Below are 18841 nucleotides of genomic sequence, written 5' to 3'. Positions count from 1 at the left end.
GAACTGTAGATGATAAAATTATATTCATATTCTTTCTGTTCAATTGAATTAATACATTAATTAAAACTGAAATAATTGTATGCAGTTTGTGCTCTTAATAGCTCATTTACCATTTTTGTATCATTTTTGTGTATTTTGTTGCATTGCACCTATTCTTTAATTCCCAGTATTTTTTAATTTTCATTTTAATTTCAAGAATCTTTATTATCAGTTTGTTGGGCAATTTGTTGCACAGTCTGTTGAYGAAACAAAAAATAAAAACATCCACGCTACACAAACACAAAAAAGATCACACATTAAGATGTTTGGTTACTGCAGGGATAGATGAGTTTTAAGTCTCTTTAATCCATCATGAATATCAAAAGATGAGCTAAAAATCACAGAATTTATTCCGGATTTAACCAGCTGAATATGAGCTTAACTAATTTATCTCAAAGGTATGTAGGAATTGTTAAATTTTATTTGTTCTTTCGTTAAGCTGCTTCTTGTTTTTATGGGTGCATTTAAATTTTTGTGATATTTTCAATTAAAGGAGCTACATTTGAACTTGTTTTAGTTTCCAATAACAAATATCTTGTTTTGTCTCCCAGCCTATCCAGTGCTGCCGAGTTCAGCTCTGAGACGACAGAGCAGCGCAGAGAGCAACTAAAGGTTCGTCTCTTACATTTTAATCTTCCAAGTCAAATCCATCCCGTCCTACTACAAGATGAGAAATGCGTTACGATGCAGTGACAGTGAGGGTGGAGGAAAGAGGCGAGGTGCAACCTTCAGGCTAAAGTTTGCCCTGAATCTCCAAAGGCAGGATCAGGAGTGGACCTATATCTAACAATTAAAAGGATTGGACATTATATAACACTGTTCTAACCAAGCGGACGTCTTGTCTTGGTGGTTGGATGAAAGGAGGATTTTGTCTTGAGTGAATGAACCGCTCTGTCTTTAAGCCATCTCTCGTGGTTGTCTTTCTAACTTCTATCCTCTCAGTTTGTCAGTCAGTTCTTCCATCCTTAGCTTTGATATTTGCTCAGAGGAATCAGGGAACACAAGGGTGGTAGATTTTATAAGATGTAGTGTGGTTTTTACAATTATAGTTTAGTTCAAGCTTTGRTTGCTAATCTTGGAGCAAAGGTTTTAAAAAGAAAAATAAACGTGTTATTTTGAGAAGGAGAACGTTGCAATAATACATACCATTTTTTAAAAGAGAACCCACCTAGAGGAAGTTTTATTGTCCATAAGTGGTGCTATCTTAAACATAATTTTTTTAACTTGTGCTTTTCTGCTTTCTTCTCCCATCTCAGGACCCGAGCGTGGAGGAACTGTCAGAAGGAGGCGCGGGGTCGCGCTCGTCCGCCAGATCTCCTGCCCTGACGGCGCAGCTGCAGGCGCTTCGRAAAGCACTGGATCACAAGTACACCCAAGAAGTGGCCGCTCTCAGAGAGCAGCACTGCAGCGAGCTGAGGAGACTGACRGAAGAAAAGGAGCAGGAGATGAGAAGACGAGAGCGTCGGGAGGACGGAGGAGAGAGGAAGCTGGACCTTAACGGTGCTTTCCGCGCTGGGAGCTCGGCGGAGAGCCTCGGGGARGAGAAACATCAGCAGGAGAGAGTGGAGGAGGAAGTTGCTAAGGTAGTAGATGTGTATTTTAAGGTTGTATTTAATTATTGTGACTAAACGGCAGCAGTGAGTTTAATTAATGAGACGGGATGCTTCCACTCCACACATACTGCATTATTCTTAATTTTATTACATYTTTGTTATTAGATTGTAGTTAGTGGACTATACAGTATGTTACCATCAGTTCTGTAAATCTATATTAGAAATGAATTTGAGCTTTCGTTGTTTCATCTCACATCCTGTGGAATCCTAAAGAAAGCATTTGTCTTTTTGTCCTCTGACAGGCCATAGTTCAGATGTCCGTGGAGTTCGCACAGCAGAGCGAGCTGGCTCGAATCAACAAGCGTTCCCGCCAGACGAGCACTTCCATGCAGACCCAGCTGGGTGACGAAGAGGTCGAAGACGGCGAGTCGACCTGTCAGACTCCAAGAGCTTCCCTGTCAGCAGGCGCCGGGCTGGAGGAGGWGGAGAGGCAAAGATTGGAAATGGTCCTGGAGGAGAAGAACGCTGAGATCAGGAAGTTAAAGGAGGAGCTGCAGAAAACTGAACGTAGACAGGTTAGTGTCACTGAGCTGTTGAACGCTGCTGTACACTTGCAACTWACAACTGCACACAACAAATATATTTATAAATTCATATAATTCATACATGTATTCTCTTTCTATTTATCTCCTCCATACACAGCTTCTGTCCCTGYTTGAAAATGCACACAGCTTATTTTTGTACTGCTTTTTAATTTTATTGTCACCTGTACTTTTTCCTGAAAAATGCTGCAAAATTCTTACTTTTGTAACCCTTTATTTTCATTATTGAGCTTTTGGCAATTTAATTGGGAAAGCAACTTACCATATTACAGCTTACTATAAATATTATCAGCTTTAAATTAATCTGCTTTATTAATGTCTCACTGTGTAACTTTTAGAATATGAGGTCATTCAGTTCAGATCTGGGCCCGTATTTATCAAACTTCTTAGAATTACTCTTAAGAATGCTAATAAGAGTGGACTTAAGTGTAAAAAAAWTTTTTAGTTAAAAGCTGAGAGTAAAAGTCAGTTATCAAGCGTCTCCGTCTGTCTTTTAAGTGAAGTGTAGGAGTAATTCTAGAGCTGATCTGCGACACCTGGCTGTGCCGTAAAGCTGATCCTGGATGACGTCGTTAGAAAAAAAACCCCGGCATGAACCAATCACTGCCTCGGATTTCATGTTCAAGAATATTGTTGGAGAAATGGCAAGATAAAACTGTGAAAATCCTAAAATAAGTTCACTTTCCACAYTAATTTTGTCATCTTGTTCTGATTGTCTGTAAATTCCATAAATTTGCATCATGAAAACTGAAGAAAATCTCACRATTTTTTAAATCAAAAACTCAGCTTTRAAGATTTTATGTCTSAGAGCCTGAGGTAATGTTGAGCTGCTCCCTTCTCCTCCTCTTTGCCACTTGGTTCCCCCCATGCACTCACCAGTAGGGCTGTGTATTGGCAAGAATTTGGCGATACGATACATATCATGACAGAGGGGTCACGATACGATATATCCCGATATATTGCGATACTATAAGCAAGGCGATATATTGCGATTTTTTTGTCCAAAAATTCTATTAAATAAAAACCTCTTACAGGGGAAAAAAATGAAAAACCAAAATTCATTGTCTCAGAAAATTCAAATATTACAGAGACATACTTTTGATACATTTAGCTGTGTTCTGCTYTGTATGTATTTTATTTTATTTGTTTCATGTTTCTTATTTCATCCATATTTTCAGTTATTAAGCTAAATTTGACAATAAATAGTTTGAAAATATATTTTTTGCAGCTTTTAGTTTTTAATATTAATTTACAATATGGTCACCCAACACTTAGCAATGGCCTCTACCTCAAGAGGTAGAGGAGCCAAATGGCTGGCTCACTGCTGCCAACTAGTGGTCAGAGGTTGAACTACAACATTAAAATGAACGGCTGGCAGGAAAGTTGACATTTTAAACCTTAATAAAAAAATCTATACAGGGCTTTAGAATATCGATACAGTATCGGGAAATGAAATATCGCGATATTTCAGTGTATCGATATTTTCTTACACTCCTACTCACCAGCTGAGCATATTTAATATTTTCTCCAAAAGCCACACAAATATCCACCTTTTAGTCCAACATTATGCACAGTTGTTTATTTATTTATTTGTTTGTTTGTTTTTTACTTTTGTTTCTTTTGTATTTTTGATTAAACCTGTTTTCCACCTTATAACTGAGAATAACAGTCAGGTGGGGAGGAGGACAGCTGTAATCTCTGTCTTCAGTTCATCTCAGACCCCTAGTGGCAACTCTTAACCACTTAAGAGTCCTCTGGAACAGTCTTAACTTTTCAGGAGAGTAAGAGTGATTCTTAGGCTTAAGAATTTTGATAACTGGCACTTATATTTAAGTCTGAGAGTAGGAGCAAATCTAAGAAATTTTCATCACTTAAGTCTAAAATTCCACTGTAAGGAGTTTGATAAATACGGGCCCTGATCTTGATCAGGATAAAATCTGTATCGTAGCAGTTTGACCAACAGGTGGCGATGCTGCCTCTGCCTGTCTCCTTCCCTCAGGTGCACCTGTTGCCATAGCAGCACAAAGATAGCAGTGTTTCTCTCGGCTCCATGGGAGCTAAAGTGTGTGTTTGTGTTTGTGTGTATGTGTGCTCGTAAAGAGGCAGTGTTCCTATGTGCGCATTACTGTTCCTTATTTGAATTTGCTTTACAAATGACCACGCAGAATGCTGCACTGTCCAGTGCTGCTGAGTTTTCAGGAGTCTGCTTATTGAGTTCAAACTTGACAATGACGGGGCTGCTGTCTGTTTTCTCTCTGCTGCCTGTTCAGGCTTTAAAGAAGACAGATGATGATGACGGGGACGGTACACATACATCAGTAGCAGGAGGATTCAAACTGTCAATAGATGATGAGGACTCTTCTGATAAAGATACTGAAAGGTACCACTGCCCTTTCTTTTTTGTAACCCTGCATAAAAATGATCTGAACAGGTTTCCTTTTTTTTACAGTAGACTTAAACCAACAAGAATATATTTTTCATTGTTTATGGTTTAAATTTTTTTTATTTTTTCAGAAACCTGTTGCTTACAGCCAACAAGAAGCTCAGCCAGGTGCTTGTTGACGTCCTGAAGACAACTGCAGCTGCAGAGAAAACTTTAGGCCTCCACATGCAAAGTTTGCGTGACACGTCTGCAGAAGTTCAGCCGTCTCCTTCCAGCATGCAGAGAGAAAACACAGAAACTAAAAACCCTTATTCCTCAGGCAAGTATCAAGATTTAGAAATGGTTTGGATTATTGAAAGGTGCTTTTTTTAAAAGCCGGTTCAGGGGTCAAAGTTTGAAATAAAACTTCCCACCTAATAAAACATTGTTCTTTAGTTTACCTGCATACATTGTTTAAGACACCTGCTGCTTTGCTGTGAGGATCTGAACTTTCCTGAGTGAAGCAACAGTCAGTGTGTTGTCATAACCCATCTTATGGCATTTTAATTACTCAAGCTTCAAATCAGAATAACAAACATATTTAAATTGTGACAAAATATCTAGTTTAAAACACACTTTACAATATGTTTATGCAGAATGTCTGGAGAGTTGACCATTAAATTGAACACAAAATGATCCTATGGCATATGACTTAAATTTAAACAACTCTGTTACAAATAGTCTTTTCAATTATCCTTGAAGTTTTTGTTTATTTTTGGCAGCCATGCATATCAGTTTGTTTATCCACATACTGATGTGCATGTTCGAACAAATCCAACATTATCACATGCAAATATCGTCATGGACGGATATTTATTTGCCAGATAAGAACATAAGCAAAAACAACCCAGCTGTATAATATAAAAAGCTGCTCTTATTAATAAAAAAATATGGCTGACTTGAACAAAACTGAGCAATCTGCTGTTAAATATTATTTAAGACTATAATAATAGATCAGCTTTTTATGTTGAGATTTCTGCATTTGTTCATACTAAATGTTATAAGTGTCGTTTAATCCTGGTCCTCCAGGTCCAATCCTGCATGTTTTAGAGGTCTCTCACCTCATTTGAATGAATGGGTGAATAACAGGCTTCTGCAGAACTTGAAGAGGTAATTCAGTCAGTGAATCAGGTGTGTTGAAGCAAAATGTGCAGTAAAGCAGCCTTCGATAACCAGGATTGGACACCCCTGCCTTAAWCATTTACCCCAACGCCTTATTTGTTTAGTATGAAATTTTTCAGAAGAGTCATTAACTAAACTAAACACACCAGTCATGACCTGCAGCCACTTGTGGATGAAAAACGACTCACAGCAGGTTCTGTTAACTACATACAAGCAAATTAAAGTCACCGCTTGCTGCCGATATGCCTGCATTTAGGTGCAGAGGAGGAGACATTTTATCTAATCGTTGTTTTCATGGAAATAAATTTGAGGTSGAGTTCAACATTAATTTTTTTGTTGAAACGAAACATGAAATGCAGACGGACTGTAGCTATCAGTATCGGTTTGATGTAACTCAGTATTATCAGAGTAAATCAACAGTATTTTAGTAGTTCTTTAGAACCACAGTTGTGTTTTTATATTTGTAATATTTAGGATGGTTTCAGATTTCCTAACTCTTTATTAGTCTACATTTAGCAGTAATAATAATTTAAATTATCTACTTATTTTGCTGTTTTATTTATTGTCCCCAAATTGACACCTATTTATTTTAAAGACAATAAACAGAAAATAAACAAAATAAAAAAAAGAGTTATCTCTGGTAAAACAGCACCTGAACTGCATGGCCTCCACCTTCCACTATAATATTCTTTGAAAACAAGAATATGATAAACTTATTTAAACCAGATGCTTATTTTTTCTTATAATGGAGTTAAGTTAATTTTCTGTTTGCATCCTGGCTTGTCAAGTTAATAAAATACTTGTCTGTCTTTTTGGTAATATTTTCTTTGTCACAGAGCCTAACATATTTGTAATTAGATAAATATTATCCTGTATTTTGTTGCAGTTTACACGATGCATAAATAAAAAAAAGTGTCATATTTATTTTGCCACCTGTTACTGCAGAAAGCTGCCAGAGCGGTGAAACTGGTGCAGACAACGTGAGCATCTGGTCCGGGCAGTTTGAGGCTGACGAGAGCCTGGAGATGTCCCAGCAGATGATGGACAGCCTGCTCCTGGGTGCAGAGCCACAGCTCAAGAACGAGGAATATTTCATGGGCATCAGCAGACGACTTCAGGCAGCTTTGGAGAAGATGTTGATCGCCATCACTGACATGACCGAACAGGTAGAAAACACGCTTTTTAAGTCTTTTTTAAATGTATTTTAAAGCAACACTCAAGTGGTTTAAGTGGTTAATGTTTTTGAAAATTAACCAGTGCAACACTTCAAAATTCAATTGGCTAGATGTGCCAAACGTATAAAGAGCCTCAAGATACTTGCTCCAAAACACAATTGTATTGTAATGGCATACAACAGGGCTATTCAAMTKGCGGCCCGCGGGCCAAATCCGGCCCACGAGTGACCAAAGTTTGGCCCGCCAATTGGTTCATTCATCTCTTAAGCCCAAAACCCCAGTTTTCTACTTTAATTACGCTAACTTCTTTTAGTTAAACATAGACATGTTTGGTATCTACAGAAACATCAGAATCTTGGCTAGAAGCTGGAAAAAACATTTCTATAAACACTCAAGACAGTTAAAACTAAAGCAATTGAAGATAGAACTATGAAAGTGAAAATAAAATTGGTTTAAATTTTTGACAAGTCAGAGACGTCAAAATAATATTTGTTTCAAATATGAGGCATAACGTGTTCTTTTTGTTTTTGATATTGTTGAATTATGACTACTTTTATAGGGTTCTGTATGTTGTATTCATGATTAAATGCAGCAAAATAAACTATTTCAAAGATGAAAGATCTTTGTAATAGTTGGTTTATTTACATAATGACTTTAATTGCTGGATGTTCGGCCCCTCAGCTGTTTACCTGCAGTAACTGTGGCCCTCGGAGCAATTTAGTTGAATAGCCCTGGTATACAATTTTTTTATTTTACGTTTTTGGACAATTTTAAATAGTTTACATCTTCTAATTGATTTSCATTTAGTGTTCAAATGGGGCTTCTGAAAGCTCCAGTGACACATTTAGGTTTTTGTCAAAACGTTTAAATGAACTGTCAGCACTGTTAACCCCCTCTGTGTGGATTTCTGCACTTGTTCACGGAGACATAATGGGGGTCGAGATGGCAGAATGTGGTCGGGGGAAAAAAAGGTTGGCCTGTCTAGAATTCCCACACAAAAGAGCTGCCTCATTCCCAGTGGTTGCCCGTAGATACAAGCAGTATTTACACGGCGCTTTTTGTCCGACCAAGCAGCCTATCCTGGTCCAGCTTGCAGAGAACAACCCCGTCCCCACAGGGGTGTCTGTGTAGTCATCCCACTGCGTCCTGTGTCAGTCCAGAGCGACCGAGGCCAGTTAAACTAGGCCATTGAGCGTGTTACTGTAACTGCCTGCACAACTCCCCCCCCCCCCCCCCGGGCTGGAATTCATGCTTTATTCACGCTAAAATGAGTTTTGTCTTGTTGGTCTAAAAATAGTTTTAAAGAAAACCGAGGCAGCATTTGCATCCCGGTTGTTGGTTCATGTTATTAACTGAGTCATTTGAATCTTGTTATAAGTCATGCTCATGGTTTTAAAGGACCATCACCCCATTTTTGGCTGTATTTWATTTCAAACCATCAAACAGCTGTTTGGAATTTATCTTCTAAAGCAGCCAAATGTATAAAGATGTGAGAGAAATACTCCAAAAAACCTTATTTTTTATTATTTTGTAGCTTTAATAAATATAATATTTAAAGGGTGATTGCAAGTAACAGATCTTTTCCAAGTTCACATTATTAATGGCACAATCAATGTGCAATCTACCAAGTCTCTAATAGTTTTTCCAATGATTTTCTTGTTGTTATTGATCTGGTGTACATTAGTTTTGTCTGYTTGTTACTGAATCACCACGTCTTGAGCGGAGGCTGATGTAACAAGCCCCATCAGGAATGTTTAACATCTTTGAGCCATGACTGTAAATTATTTGCCCTCTGGCAGGGGTTTGTTACCTCATTGCTTTCTGCCGTTATCAACCAGCGAGACACACAAACAGCTCGTGTGAAGAAAAAATGACCGTAGACATGCAGATAGACTCGAGCATAGACTAATAGCTTCTTTTTGTTGATACAAAAGGAGGGAATCTGGTTTGGCAGCTATTTGTAGAACGGGCGTGTGTTCTTGGTGGTTATTTGTGTGTTTGGGGAGTGTGTGTGTGTGTTTAAACACTTTGCAAATCTACCTGGTTGACTGGCCTTCAAGACTGAAGCCACACCTGCTTCCCTCCCACTTTTTTTTTCTTAGCAGGATCCTGATAGGTGTGTTTTAGCGTAGGAAGCAGGAAGAGTATCCTCTTTTGGAAGCTCAAAACTACCTGGGGAGTTTTTTTTACCTTTTTAGTAGGAATACTAGCTTTAGTAACAGAAGGACATGAGCACGGGTAGATTTGAGAAAAGGGATTGACGGCAACTCTGGAAATAAGTAAGAAGGAAAATATGACTGAGCGACTTTCCATCTGAGCTGTCATTTCACCGTCAGCCGGTCGAGGCTTGGAGTAGACAATCAGTAGGGGCCCCAGGGAGGCTCGCCTGCAGGTTGGGGCTGCTTCAGCCGGATTGTATTGTTAATGAATCTCCAGATAGAGAGAGAGAGAGAGGGAGAGAAAGAGCAGTAGTGGGGGGTGTGAGCGTTGTGAGCGGCATATTATGGTTTCACTCTGAAGAAAGAAGGTCAGAGAACACGGCGCGCCTGAACACAGGACACAGAGAGAAGACATGTTTGTGTTTACTTACCTTCCACGGTTGTGTTCAGGAGTGCCTTTTAGGCTGCAGGACCTGGATTTGACTTGGACCTGCTGCCGAGGATGACACTTTACTGTAGGACTATAAAACTCTTACCTTTCCTGGATGATTTTTGTTTTTATTTTTGTTTGACCACTGACCTGGAACCTGCTCTACCTCAGTTAGACAGCACGTGAATGAGATGAATGTCACCTTCTTCAGTAGATGTTTACGCTTCCTGTGTCTGTGGACTAAACACATAGAGACCGTTGCTTGGAGCTATCCACAACATATATCGCAGCTTCATTTCCCGCCGGACTTTATTCCCGTTTGAGGTTGTACAGCTCAGCCTGACGGATCATGGCCAACGGAAACCCCTTGTCGTGACTCCGGATAGGAAGCAAAACCATGGATTCCTATCGTTCTTACTGGAACTCCAGCATGCAGAGCAGCACGTGGCTGGAAGGGGAGGATCAAGATGTGTACGAGGTGGAATCTCGTGTACCCCTTCCCCGACCCTTCCCACTCTGCAGCACCCTAAATACGAAAAACTCTGTGGTGATTCAGACACAGATCTCTCACGTCAATCACAAGACTAATGGACACCTGCTTAAGGTCATWTCCAAAATCTCCTTGCCCACTCCTCCCTATACAGTAAGTTAACCCCACACAGATTTAATTATACATAAGCACAGGGGGTTGTTCATCTTCTACCAGTTAAAGTAGAGCATATGTAATGTTGTTTAATGTTTTATGGATTTATTTATTTTCCTTTCTATGGCTCAGGTCTATGCATTCACATATGATGTAAGCTAAAAGATCTTTCCACGTATGCAGACAGTAGCTCTCCTCAGTCATTAGGTGAAAGATCATATGACTTCTCCTCTGTGGCAGGTTCATATTTCCAGTTCTCATAATAATAAGACCTTTGCTCAGGGACATATGAAAATCTTTGGAAAATGAGTTTGCGTGTGCTGGCGGTTTATTGCGTTATCTTGATTTCCTAGCATTTTTTACTGGGAAATTATGCTCTCTGTCACCTGATTGGTAGGCTTTAACACAGATATTCAAACCATATCCTGTGCTGTTGCATGTGTTCACGTTACCTTTTGTCCAGTATTTGATCATCGTAAAGCCATTACAGTCTGAAACCATAAACTTTGCTGCCAAACCCGTTGTAAAAATCTTTAGTCATCTCTCATTTTCTGCTATTTTGCTTCCAAAAGCCTAGATTTGTAATCTTTTAACRTTATCTTGATTAAAAGTTCTTTAGACTTTCTAAAGCTGTTTTAAGGTTTCTCTTAAGATTTTGGCAGATTTTTACTTGTTTTTTAAAAATCCAATTTTTAATGATTTTTAGAGTAGTGAATATTTTTGTTTGTTTGTTTATAAACCACATGGCTTTAACCTGTGAATGGTTCAGGGGAAAAAAATCTCCTAAACTCAAAGAATGAACCCCRGTTGTCAACACATATACAAAAAAAATAAAAGGATTGGATTCTTTAATGCCAGCAGCCTGCCAGAAAACAAAATTTGTTCTAAATTCTCTTGTTGAATTGATACAAAATACCAAAAATAAAACTGTTTCATTCAAAAAATAGTGATTTAGGACCAACAAGGCTATTTTTAATGCTACTGTTCATTTGTTGTAAACAGTTATACCAGGCATGACACCATATCTGTTGTCCTTCACTTTTCTKTTTTGTTTATTTGTAGCAAATAAGCACCAAATTAAATATTTGTGCAACAGTAAAATRAGCCATATTGGTTATAAACCAACAAGTGTATTGTCTCTAAAGGCCCTGTTACACTATAACATTAACTTATGCCAAATTATGATTTTTTATGTCTAAATTACTAATAAATTACTAATAAAATTTATATATTTGATCAATTTGTAAGTTTGTACATTACAGTATGTACATGCCTAAAAGAGGCTTCCAGCTGTTTTTTTTAAATCCATCCTCAGCGTAGATGTCTTATAACATTTTCACAAGTTTGCATAAGTTGTCTAGAACAAATTCGCGTGACAGAGCCTGCAGCAAGATAGTCAAGTTACCACAAACATTACCCCCCCACCCACCCCCTGTCACTAGATAAGTTATTGGAGCCACTGTTCTTCAAACTGCACTTGTCATTTGATAGCATATTTGCTTTGAATTGCAAAATAAATGTCATAAACCAAAAATTTCAAATTTCCATTCATACAGTATCTTTGCAGCAGTTTCACTTCCTCTATCTGCTATTTTTTAATATCTCTACCTGTTAAMCTTTGTTTTTGTTTTACTGACACTACAGTCGAACTGCAGCAGTTTAAGCTGCTACAACTATTTATTTCAATCTAACTGTGGCGTGAAATTGTCAAAACAAAATTAGCTGTCGACTAAACGTTCAGTGACGGCTCCAAAGACCTCGTTCTCCTTATCCTGTATTTTTCATTTTGTGCAACACCTTGTCGTYTCTGTGTCCTCTTAGCTTGAACATGCCCGGGTGACCCAGACTGAGCTGATGCGAGAGTCCTTCCGCCACAACCAGGAGATCAGCGAGCTGCTGCAGAAGCAGGAGGAGCTACAGGAGAGGCTGTCTGAGGAGGCTCGAGCCCGGGAGCAGCTCGCTCTGGAGCTCCACCGTGCTGAGGGTTAGAGTTTATTTTCACGTTCAGAAGACTCTGTGGGGATTATTGTCTRAAGCAGCAACAGGATGAAAGGAAGACAGTTCTGACTTGGTGTGATTTTATATTCTGACCTGTTAATATTGGGATTCAGAAAACGTTTTTTTTCCATTGATGCTTTTTTGTTGAGCAAACTACTTGGATAGTGTGTGTCTGTATGAAGTGTAGTAGATGATAAATACATAAGCTCATGTTTAAAGGTTCTGGATGTTACAGGAAGGTATTGGCTGCTTTAAAGAAAAAATTAGAAAGTCATTTGAGGTGAAAATTTGRTTAAGCGATCAATCATGAGACAGAAAACTTAAATCTTTAAGTTGTTATGTATGAGTTGAATTTGCTTCATTTTATCTAAAACCAACAGAGGAAGCTGTTCTGAGTCAACCACAGCAACMAAACCAAGTTCAAACACTTTAACCACACTTTTTCTGTCTTCATGGTGGATTAGTCATATTTTGGTTGGTTTTGTGGAAACACAGAACAGCAGGGAGTTTGTGGACACTTATTTTTTTTTATTTTCTTTTTTTAATCACTTCAGTAGAAAAAAGAACTTAATATTAGTTTCTTAATTTCGTCATCATCAGTGATTTTTTTAAGCAAAGAGAAGGTAGAAAAAGAGAGAAAACCAAAGAGAAAAGTAATCAGAAAGACTGAAATAGAGATTAGAAATATATTAAATATACACCAAGAAAACACAGATCCACACACCCAACATCTGTCCGCTCACCTAAAAATAAATGGATAAATACATGGATGGCATACATACATATATACACATACCCATACATATATATAGATATTGGGGGTGCAACGATACAGGAAATTCACGGTTCGGTTCGATACTTTAGTCTCGCATTTCGATATTTTTTCGATACAAAAAAGAGAAATTTCCATGCCCCTTTTAACTTGTAATTTATTTAAATTAATTATAAACATTTGTTTAACCTCAAAAGTACAGTTTTTAAATTAAATGTTGCTGAAACAGCAAGTTTCTCAGTGGATCTGTGCTCAAAAATGCAGCCTAGGTGGAGTAGTCGAACACAGATCCACTGATCCTTCAACACAGAGCATCTTCAGAAGACAAGTTGATAAAGTAAATTTTTAAAATCTGTATTGTTCAGTTTGGTTCGATACGGGTACATGTATTGTTGCACCTCTAATAGATGTACATACATACATATATGCATACATTCGTGCATACTGTAGATACAGTATATACACACAGACATATATACACACCAGTGACAGTTTGTGGACACTTCTAATCTCACCTTGTCTTTTACAACACTCAGATCCTGTTATAATGTTTACGCTCAGATATATTTATGAGGAGTTACAAATATTTGCTGTCCTAAAAAAACTTTTATCATATTTTAAAGATATCTTTCATATCAGTGTTTTTGTCGTAGCTATTTCAGTCAAACCATGAAGGTAATGTTATGCACAATCTCGCAAGATGTCACACTTGACTCAAGCAGTTTATTCCAAAGTTTTAAGSAAAGATGTTTAYGTTTTAATTATCACTCACTAAATKTTATCCCATTATCTGTAAAACTGAGTTGTAGCCATTTTCTGAAATTAAACAGCTGTAGCAGCCAGTTGTAGATGTATATCCAGTGATTAGACGCGAGTAAAATCCACATCGTCCTCCATTTGGAATGAAAACCCTGAAGGAGCCAAAGAAAAGCTGCTCACCCTTCTRTCACATCATTAGGTTGATCACCAAAGCTGTCACACATGTTTCTGTCACTCCATCAGTCATTGACATTAAAATGAGAAATGAATGCTACACCCTTTTTGTAAACCTGCTTCCTTACGAAAACRGCTTTGAACAGCGGGTCATGTGCCTCTTCATTAACTCTGGGAGTGTTTGATCCTTGCTGAGCCTGTATCTCATAGACAAATACCAACGATCTGAAAGAAACACGTCAGCCATTGTTTGGATGATCCAGGTAAAACTTCAGGGTGGGGCTCTTTTTTTTTCCCAAACTGGTTTTAAATTAGAGCTCAACCTTGAAAGAAGATCCTCTTCACTGAGCAATATGAAGTGTCAGTGTTTTCATAGACACAATCAGAGTTTATTTTCTGGTTTTCATCAGATAACATGGCTGGGAGGTTCTGTAGATGTTGAAGACCCATCTCATCATATGTTCCTTGTTTTTTGTATTTAATCATCATGAAAGTCCCTCTTTAGGCAAACATTACGTACAGCTTCTTGATTCTACTCATAAACAATAATAAAGTGATAAAATAGACTCCCCTGTGTTAAAGTGAATGATTTTCTCAGCAGATTCTTGTTTGCTTCCTCCATCTATTGCAGAACAGAGTAGAAAATGTGCCAGAGCAGTAGTAGTGATAAAGCTTTTCATTGTATTTACAGCTCAGTTTCAGATTTCATGTCGAGCAAAATGGGTCAGACGCTTGTTTATAGGTTGTTTTTTGGCTTAGGTTTTGTATCCTGCAGACATGTCTGACTAAAGCTGAACAAGAACAACAAAATGAAATCTAAAGGCTTGAGAACGGGAGCAGAAATTACTCATGAAATTCTCTTTTTTGGTGATGTATGTGCTGCTGTTTTATTATTTAGTTTTAACCGTGCTTTTCTTGCACTGACTGCACGCAGGTCTCATAGATGGCTACACGGGTGAACGGACTGCGCTGGAGGAGCAGCTACGCCAGACAGAAGAGCTCCAGCAGAGCCTCGAGCAAGAGCTGCAGGTGAGCTGCAGGGAGGAGTAATTACTTCTGAAAAGCAAATGAGTTGTGGAAACATTAAAGGTTGATTTTGGCTCCTGATCTAAGGGATACTGTTGTAAAATAAACAAATCATAAATGTGGGACAAATAGTCATAAGATGGTTTTGGTGTGCTCTACTGTCATCTTAATATTACTATAATTATTGTAAATTGAAAATATTGAAGTTCTTTAATTTGGTTGATTTATAATATTCTACTGGCCCACAAAACACATTACCTTTAAACATCCGAGTAAATTTTGTTAAGAGAAAGAGTTGTTATTACCTTAAAGGGACAGAGATATTTCTAAAACCCAAATTCAGAACTAGTTCGAAGTAACGGTGTGCTTTAATTCAAGGAATAAAACTATGGAATAACTTGGGGAGTGATGTAACAAATGCAGGATCATTGGGCCTCATGCAAGAACATGTTCGTATTCTTATCCTAAATTTCTCTTACTTTTGTTCGTACAAAGGGTTCGTACGAACATGCCACGTCAGATTCAACAAACTCTTCTATCTTCAGGAAAAGTGTGTAAATGAGCTGCGTAAATTCCACCTGTTCGTATCCAGCTGCTCGTGCACGCGAGAGGAGATTAGCATAATTACCACCMCAAAAACACCATATAAGGCTACTGTATGTTTCCTACCTCAGATATCAGGAAGTGTCCATTCATGAAAATGACAGCGAAAACTAAAAAGAAGAACTTTATGAGTTCAGAGATTGAAGTCCGTCTGTCAGAGATCCAGAAAAGAAAATCTGTCATTTTAGCAGGTCAACTGTGGAATAAAAAGAGCTGCTAAAAGTATAAACAACTGTGTTAAATAAATCATTTTCATTTATTCAGAAGCCACGGCGCTGCGCAGTCGAGGGTGGTCTCAGATGCGGGTTTGAAATAAGCATTTTTAAAATGTTTTCAAAATATGTCTGGCACTTTGGAGAAAATCCAGGACTCGCTGGAGGGATTATGTACCCCCTCTGGCCTGGGAACGTCTCGGAGCCCCCCGGGACGAGCTGGAAAGTGTCGCTGGGGAGAGCGGGGTCTCTCTGCAGCTGCCCATGCGACCCGATCCCGGATAAGCGGGGGGAAACGGACGAACGGACAATTTATATTGTTAGTCTAAATTATTACATTTAAAATTATAACTCTAATTCAAGCAGAATAGCCTATTGTCAAGATAATTACGGAGTGTGATTTATTTTCAACTCAAAATWTCTTCAAACTAACGAAATATAGAGTTATTAGGGAGGAAAACCCGCCTGGATAACAGCAGACTGACTGCTCGTAAAATATACGACAGGTCTGGACCACTCGTGAATTTTGTTCGTATCTGAAAAAATTCTTAGAATACGAAAACATTGGTGAATGCCACAAATTCTCCTAAATCACTCGTACGCACAACTTAAGAACAAATCTGTGCGTACGAACGGTTCTTGCATGAGGCCCACTGTGTACATTTAAGAAAATGATRAAAGYTGGATKGYTAAAGAAATACGAAACAGTATAAGGTGTATCTATATAAATTGTTGTTCTAGAGGGRTTAGATGTTCTTGTCTTTTGTTTTGTTAATAACATAGATTTTTTTGTTATATGAACTTATTCTTGAGAAAAAAGGGGCAGATGAATGAAGAATTGAAACATGAAATTCATGTTAGGATTTTAAAAGACAAGGCTTTGAGTGACATGCTCCTTTTTTCTAATAAATATAGATTATTTCACACATTCTGCTGCTAAAAATGCCCTTCAAGAAACTTGCATAATAATAGAAACACCATCTTGCCAGTTTAAATAATATTATTAGAAATCCTTGTGGTTATAAGAGCAGTGAGACCTTTTCATGCAGTTTGTTGCAAATAAAGTTTTTAAATTTCCCACGCAGGTAACAGGTAGCCGGCTGCACGAGCTGGAGCWGGAAAGACTTCAGATGCTTGAGGAACGTGAGCTGCTGTCGCGACAACAGGACGCCATGAGGGAGGAGGCTGGACCACGTGAACTTCGTAAGTATCGAGGAACAATGTGGAGGACGAAAATTGATTTTTAAAAGGGTTTACTTGAAGCTGGCTACTTTTTCAGTTAATAACAAAACAAATCAAGAATCATGTTTCTTGTTTGGCTGTGTAAAGGTCAGAGTTAGTCACGAGCAGTAAATTGTTTATTGATTTCTGCGTGAGAGGTTTATTTAGTGTGAAACATTGATGTAGAGCTGGGTTTGATGAGTACACAGCAGTTGTTTTTCAGTTCTTTTCGAAGCATGCTGGCAATTTGGACTTGATTTGGTTTTGAGTACATTGTTGCAGTCCAAAGAGATTTTTTTAATCTTAGTTAGGCAGCGTCATTAAAGAAATACCACAGTTAATTACAAAGGTTTTGTTGGAGTATTTTCTGTCTTTGTTAAAAAGTAAATTTGAAGTCATTGCTTGTATTTTCAAAGAAGTAACTTGAAACGTGTAACCATTTCCACAGATTTTGATGTATATTTTTTCTCTCTATATTTTCAAAAAATATTTATTCTTTTTAATCTTTCAGAAAAGGTGAGTATTCTGCATTAAATGTTAACAGGACTCCGCTCAGTACCATTCTCTTTTTACGTCGTCATTTCTACAGATTTAGGTTTMTACAGTGAGATGAAAAGAAGAAAGGAAAAGAAGCAGCCTCCCTGTTTTCACCCTTCCCTAATCTTTATTAGACTTTTCCTGTTCATGGCAAAACAAGCATGTTAAATTTCTGTGCTTTCTCATTCTCCCGTAGGCCTAGTTGAAGCTGCAATGGTTGCAGCACCTGAAGCAGGTGTGTCCCCACTGTGAGCATGGCTCAGTCATATCTGTACATGTTTTTAAATYGTCTGGCTAAGTGGCAGTTGTATCTCTCTAACCCTAATCCAGCAATTTGCCAACAAAGCTTGGAGCTTGCTTGCTATCTGCTCACAAACTCACCTCAAACAATCACTAACCCTTTGTTGCCTTTTTTTTAACTGGTTTTCGTCTCGATTTGTCACTTTTAATTGTCCAGAGTCAGTGTTGGCATTTGTTTAGGCATGATGAATCTTCAGGCGTTATTATAACATTATTTCCTCCTGTTTATCAGCCATCTGTTTCAACTTTTGAGTGAAATGATTGGCTGTTCAGGAGGAACTCTCCCCCTGCCTGTAAAAGCTTATTGGGCATGGTTAAATGTCTGGACTGTCCTGTGTCTGATTTGTCATTTGCACTCTATCACCCTGTTAATTTTGCACCGATCCTGCTGAGTTTAATCCTGAGTTTAGCGGTGTGGGATAATCACTGGTGGCAGCAGAAAGGAGAGGAGACCGTGGGGTGATGATTGGTAACAGGGTTGGAAAGCTGAGACGTTGGAAGAGTCTGATTTTGGTTGCTTTTTCAGATTGCATAAATTTAACATGAATCATTATTTCAAAAAAGCAAAACTTGGATTAATTCTGACCACATGATGGCACCCAAGCTTTAGACTCTTCAGTTTCATCTCAGCATCTGCGTTTCATGCCAAAATCAGACTCGCGTGACTCATAGACGAATTTGTCAGCTGATCTTACCCTCCTCCCTTCGTCGTGTCCCGTAGACCTGCTGGAGGAAACGGAGAAGCTGATGAAGGAGAAGGTGGATGTCCAGCGTCAAGCAGAGAAGGAGAACACCGACCTCCTGAAGCAGGTGAAGCTACTGGAGGCGGAGCTGGAGGAGCAGGTCAACAGGGTGATTGAGCTGGAGCATGCTCAGAAGACGGAGAGCGGAGACCTCCAACAGCAGATTCAAGCGCTGGAGAAGCAGCTGGAGAAGAACAGGAAGTTTCTGGACGTAAGCCACGAGGAAAAATGCATTAAATGTTGTCAAACGTGTCCTGACAGCTGTGCAGCCACGTATGCTCCCACAGCAGAGTTGAAGTGATTGGTTTAAATCATTGGTTCTTTAAATCTTTAAAGGTTTAGTATATATAT

The 18841-nt window shown here is 38.5% G+C and overlaps 1 protein-coding gene across 8 annotated transcripts in view; it reads left to right on the top strand.

The window, feature by feature from the left end:
- Positions 1–18841, top strand: part of akap9 (A kinase (PRKA) anchor protein 9) — a 61401-nt gene that overhangs the window by 25534 nt on the left and 17026 nt on the right. For 6 of the 8 annotated variants that reach the window (XM_014009251.1, XM_014009258.1, XM_014009257.1 and 3 more), the window contains 11 exons: positions 591–651; positions 1296–1622; positions 1895–2167; positions 4465–4574; positions 4709–4896; positions 6684–6904; positions 11967–12129; positions 14783–14877; positions 16775–16892; positions 17644–17682; positions 18469–18701. In XM_014009251.1, the coding sequence (XP_013864705.1) occupies positions 591–651; positions 1296–1622; positions 1895–2167; positions 4465–4574; positions 4709–4896; positions 6684–6904; positions 11967–12129; positions 14783–14877; positions 16775–16892; positions 17644–17682; positions 18469–18701 (1828 nt within the window). The remainder of the gene's footprint in view (positions 1–590; positions 652–1295; positions 1623–1894; positions 2168–4464; positions 4575–4708; positions 4897–6683; positions 6905–11966; positions 12130–14782; positions 14878–16774; positions 16893–17643; positions 17683–18468; positions 18702–18841) is intronic. The other 2 variants (XM_014009254.1, XM_014009255.1) reach the window with 1 other exon arrangement.

The sequence above is a fragment of the Austrofundulus limnaeus genome, unplaced genomic scaffold (genome assembly GCF_001266775.1).
Source record: "Austrofundulus limnaeus strain Quisiro unplaced genomic scaffold, Austrofundulus_limnaeus-1.0 Scaffold56, whole genome shotgun sequence".
NCBI lineage: Eukaryota > Metazoa > Chordata > Actinopteri > Cyprinodontiformes > Rivulidae > Austrofundulus > Austrofundulus limnaeus.
Note: the sequence above shows the minus strand (reverse complement) of the source record. Positions and strands in the feature narration are given on the sequence as shown.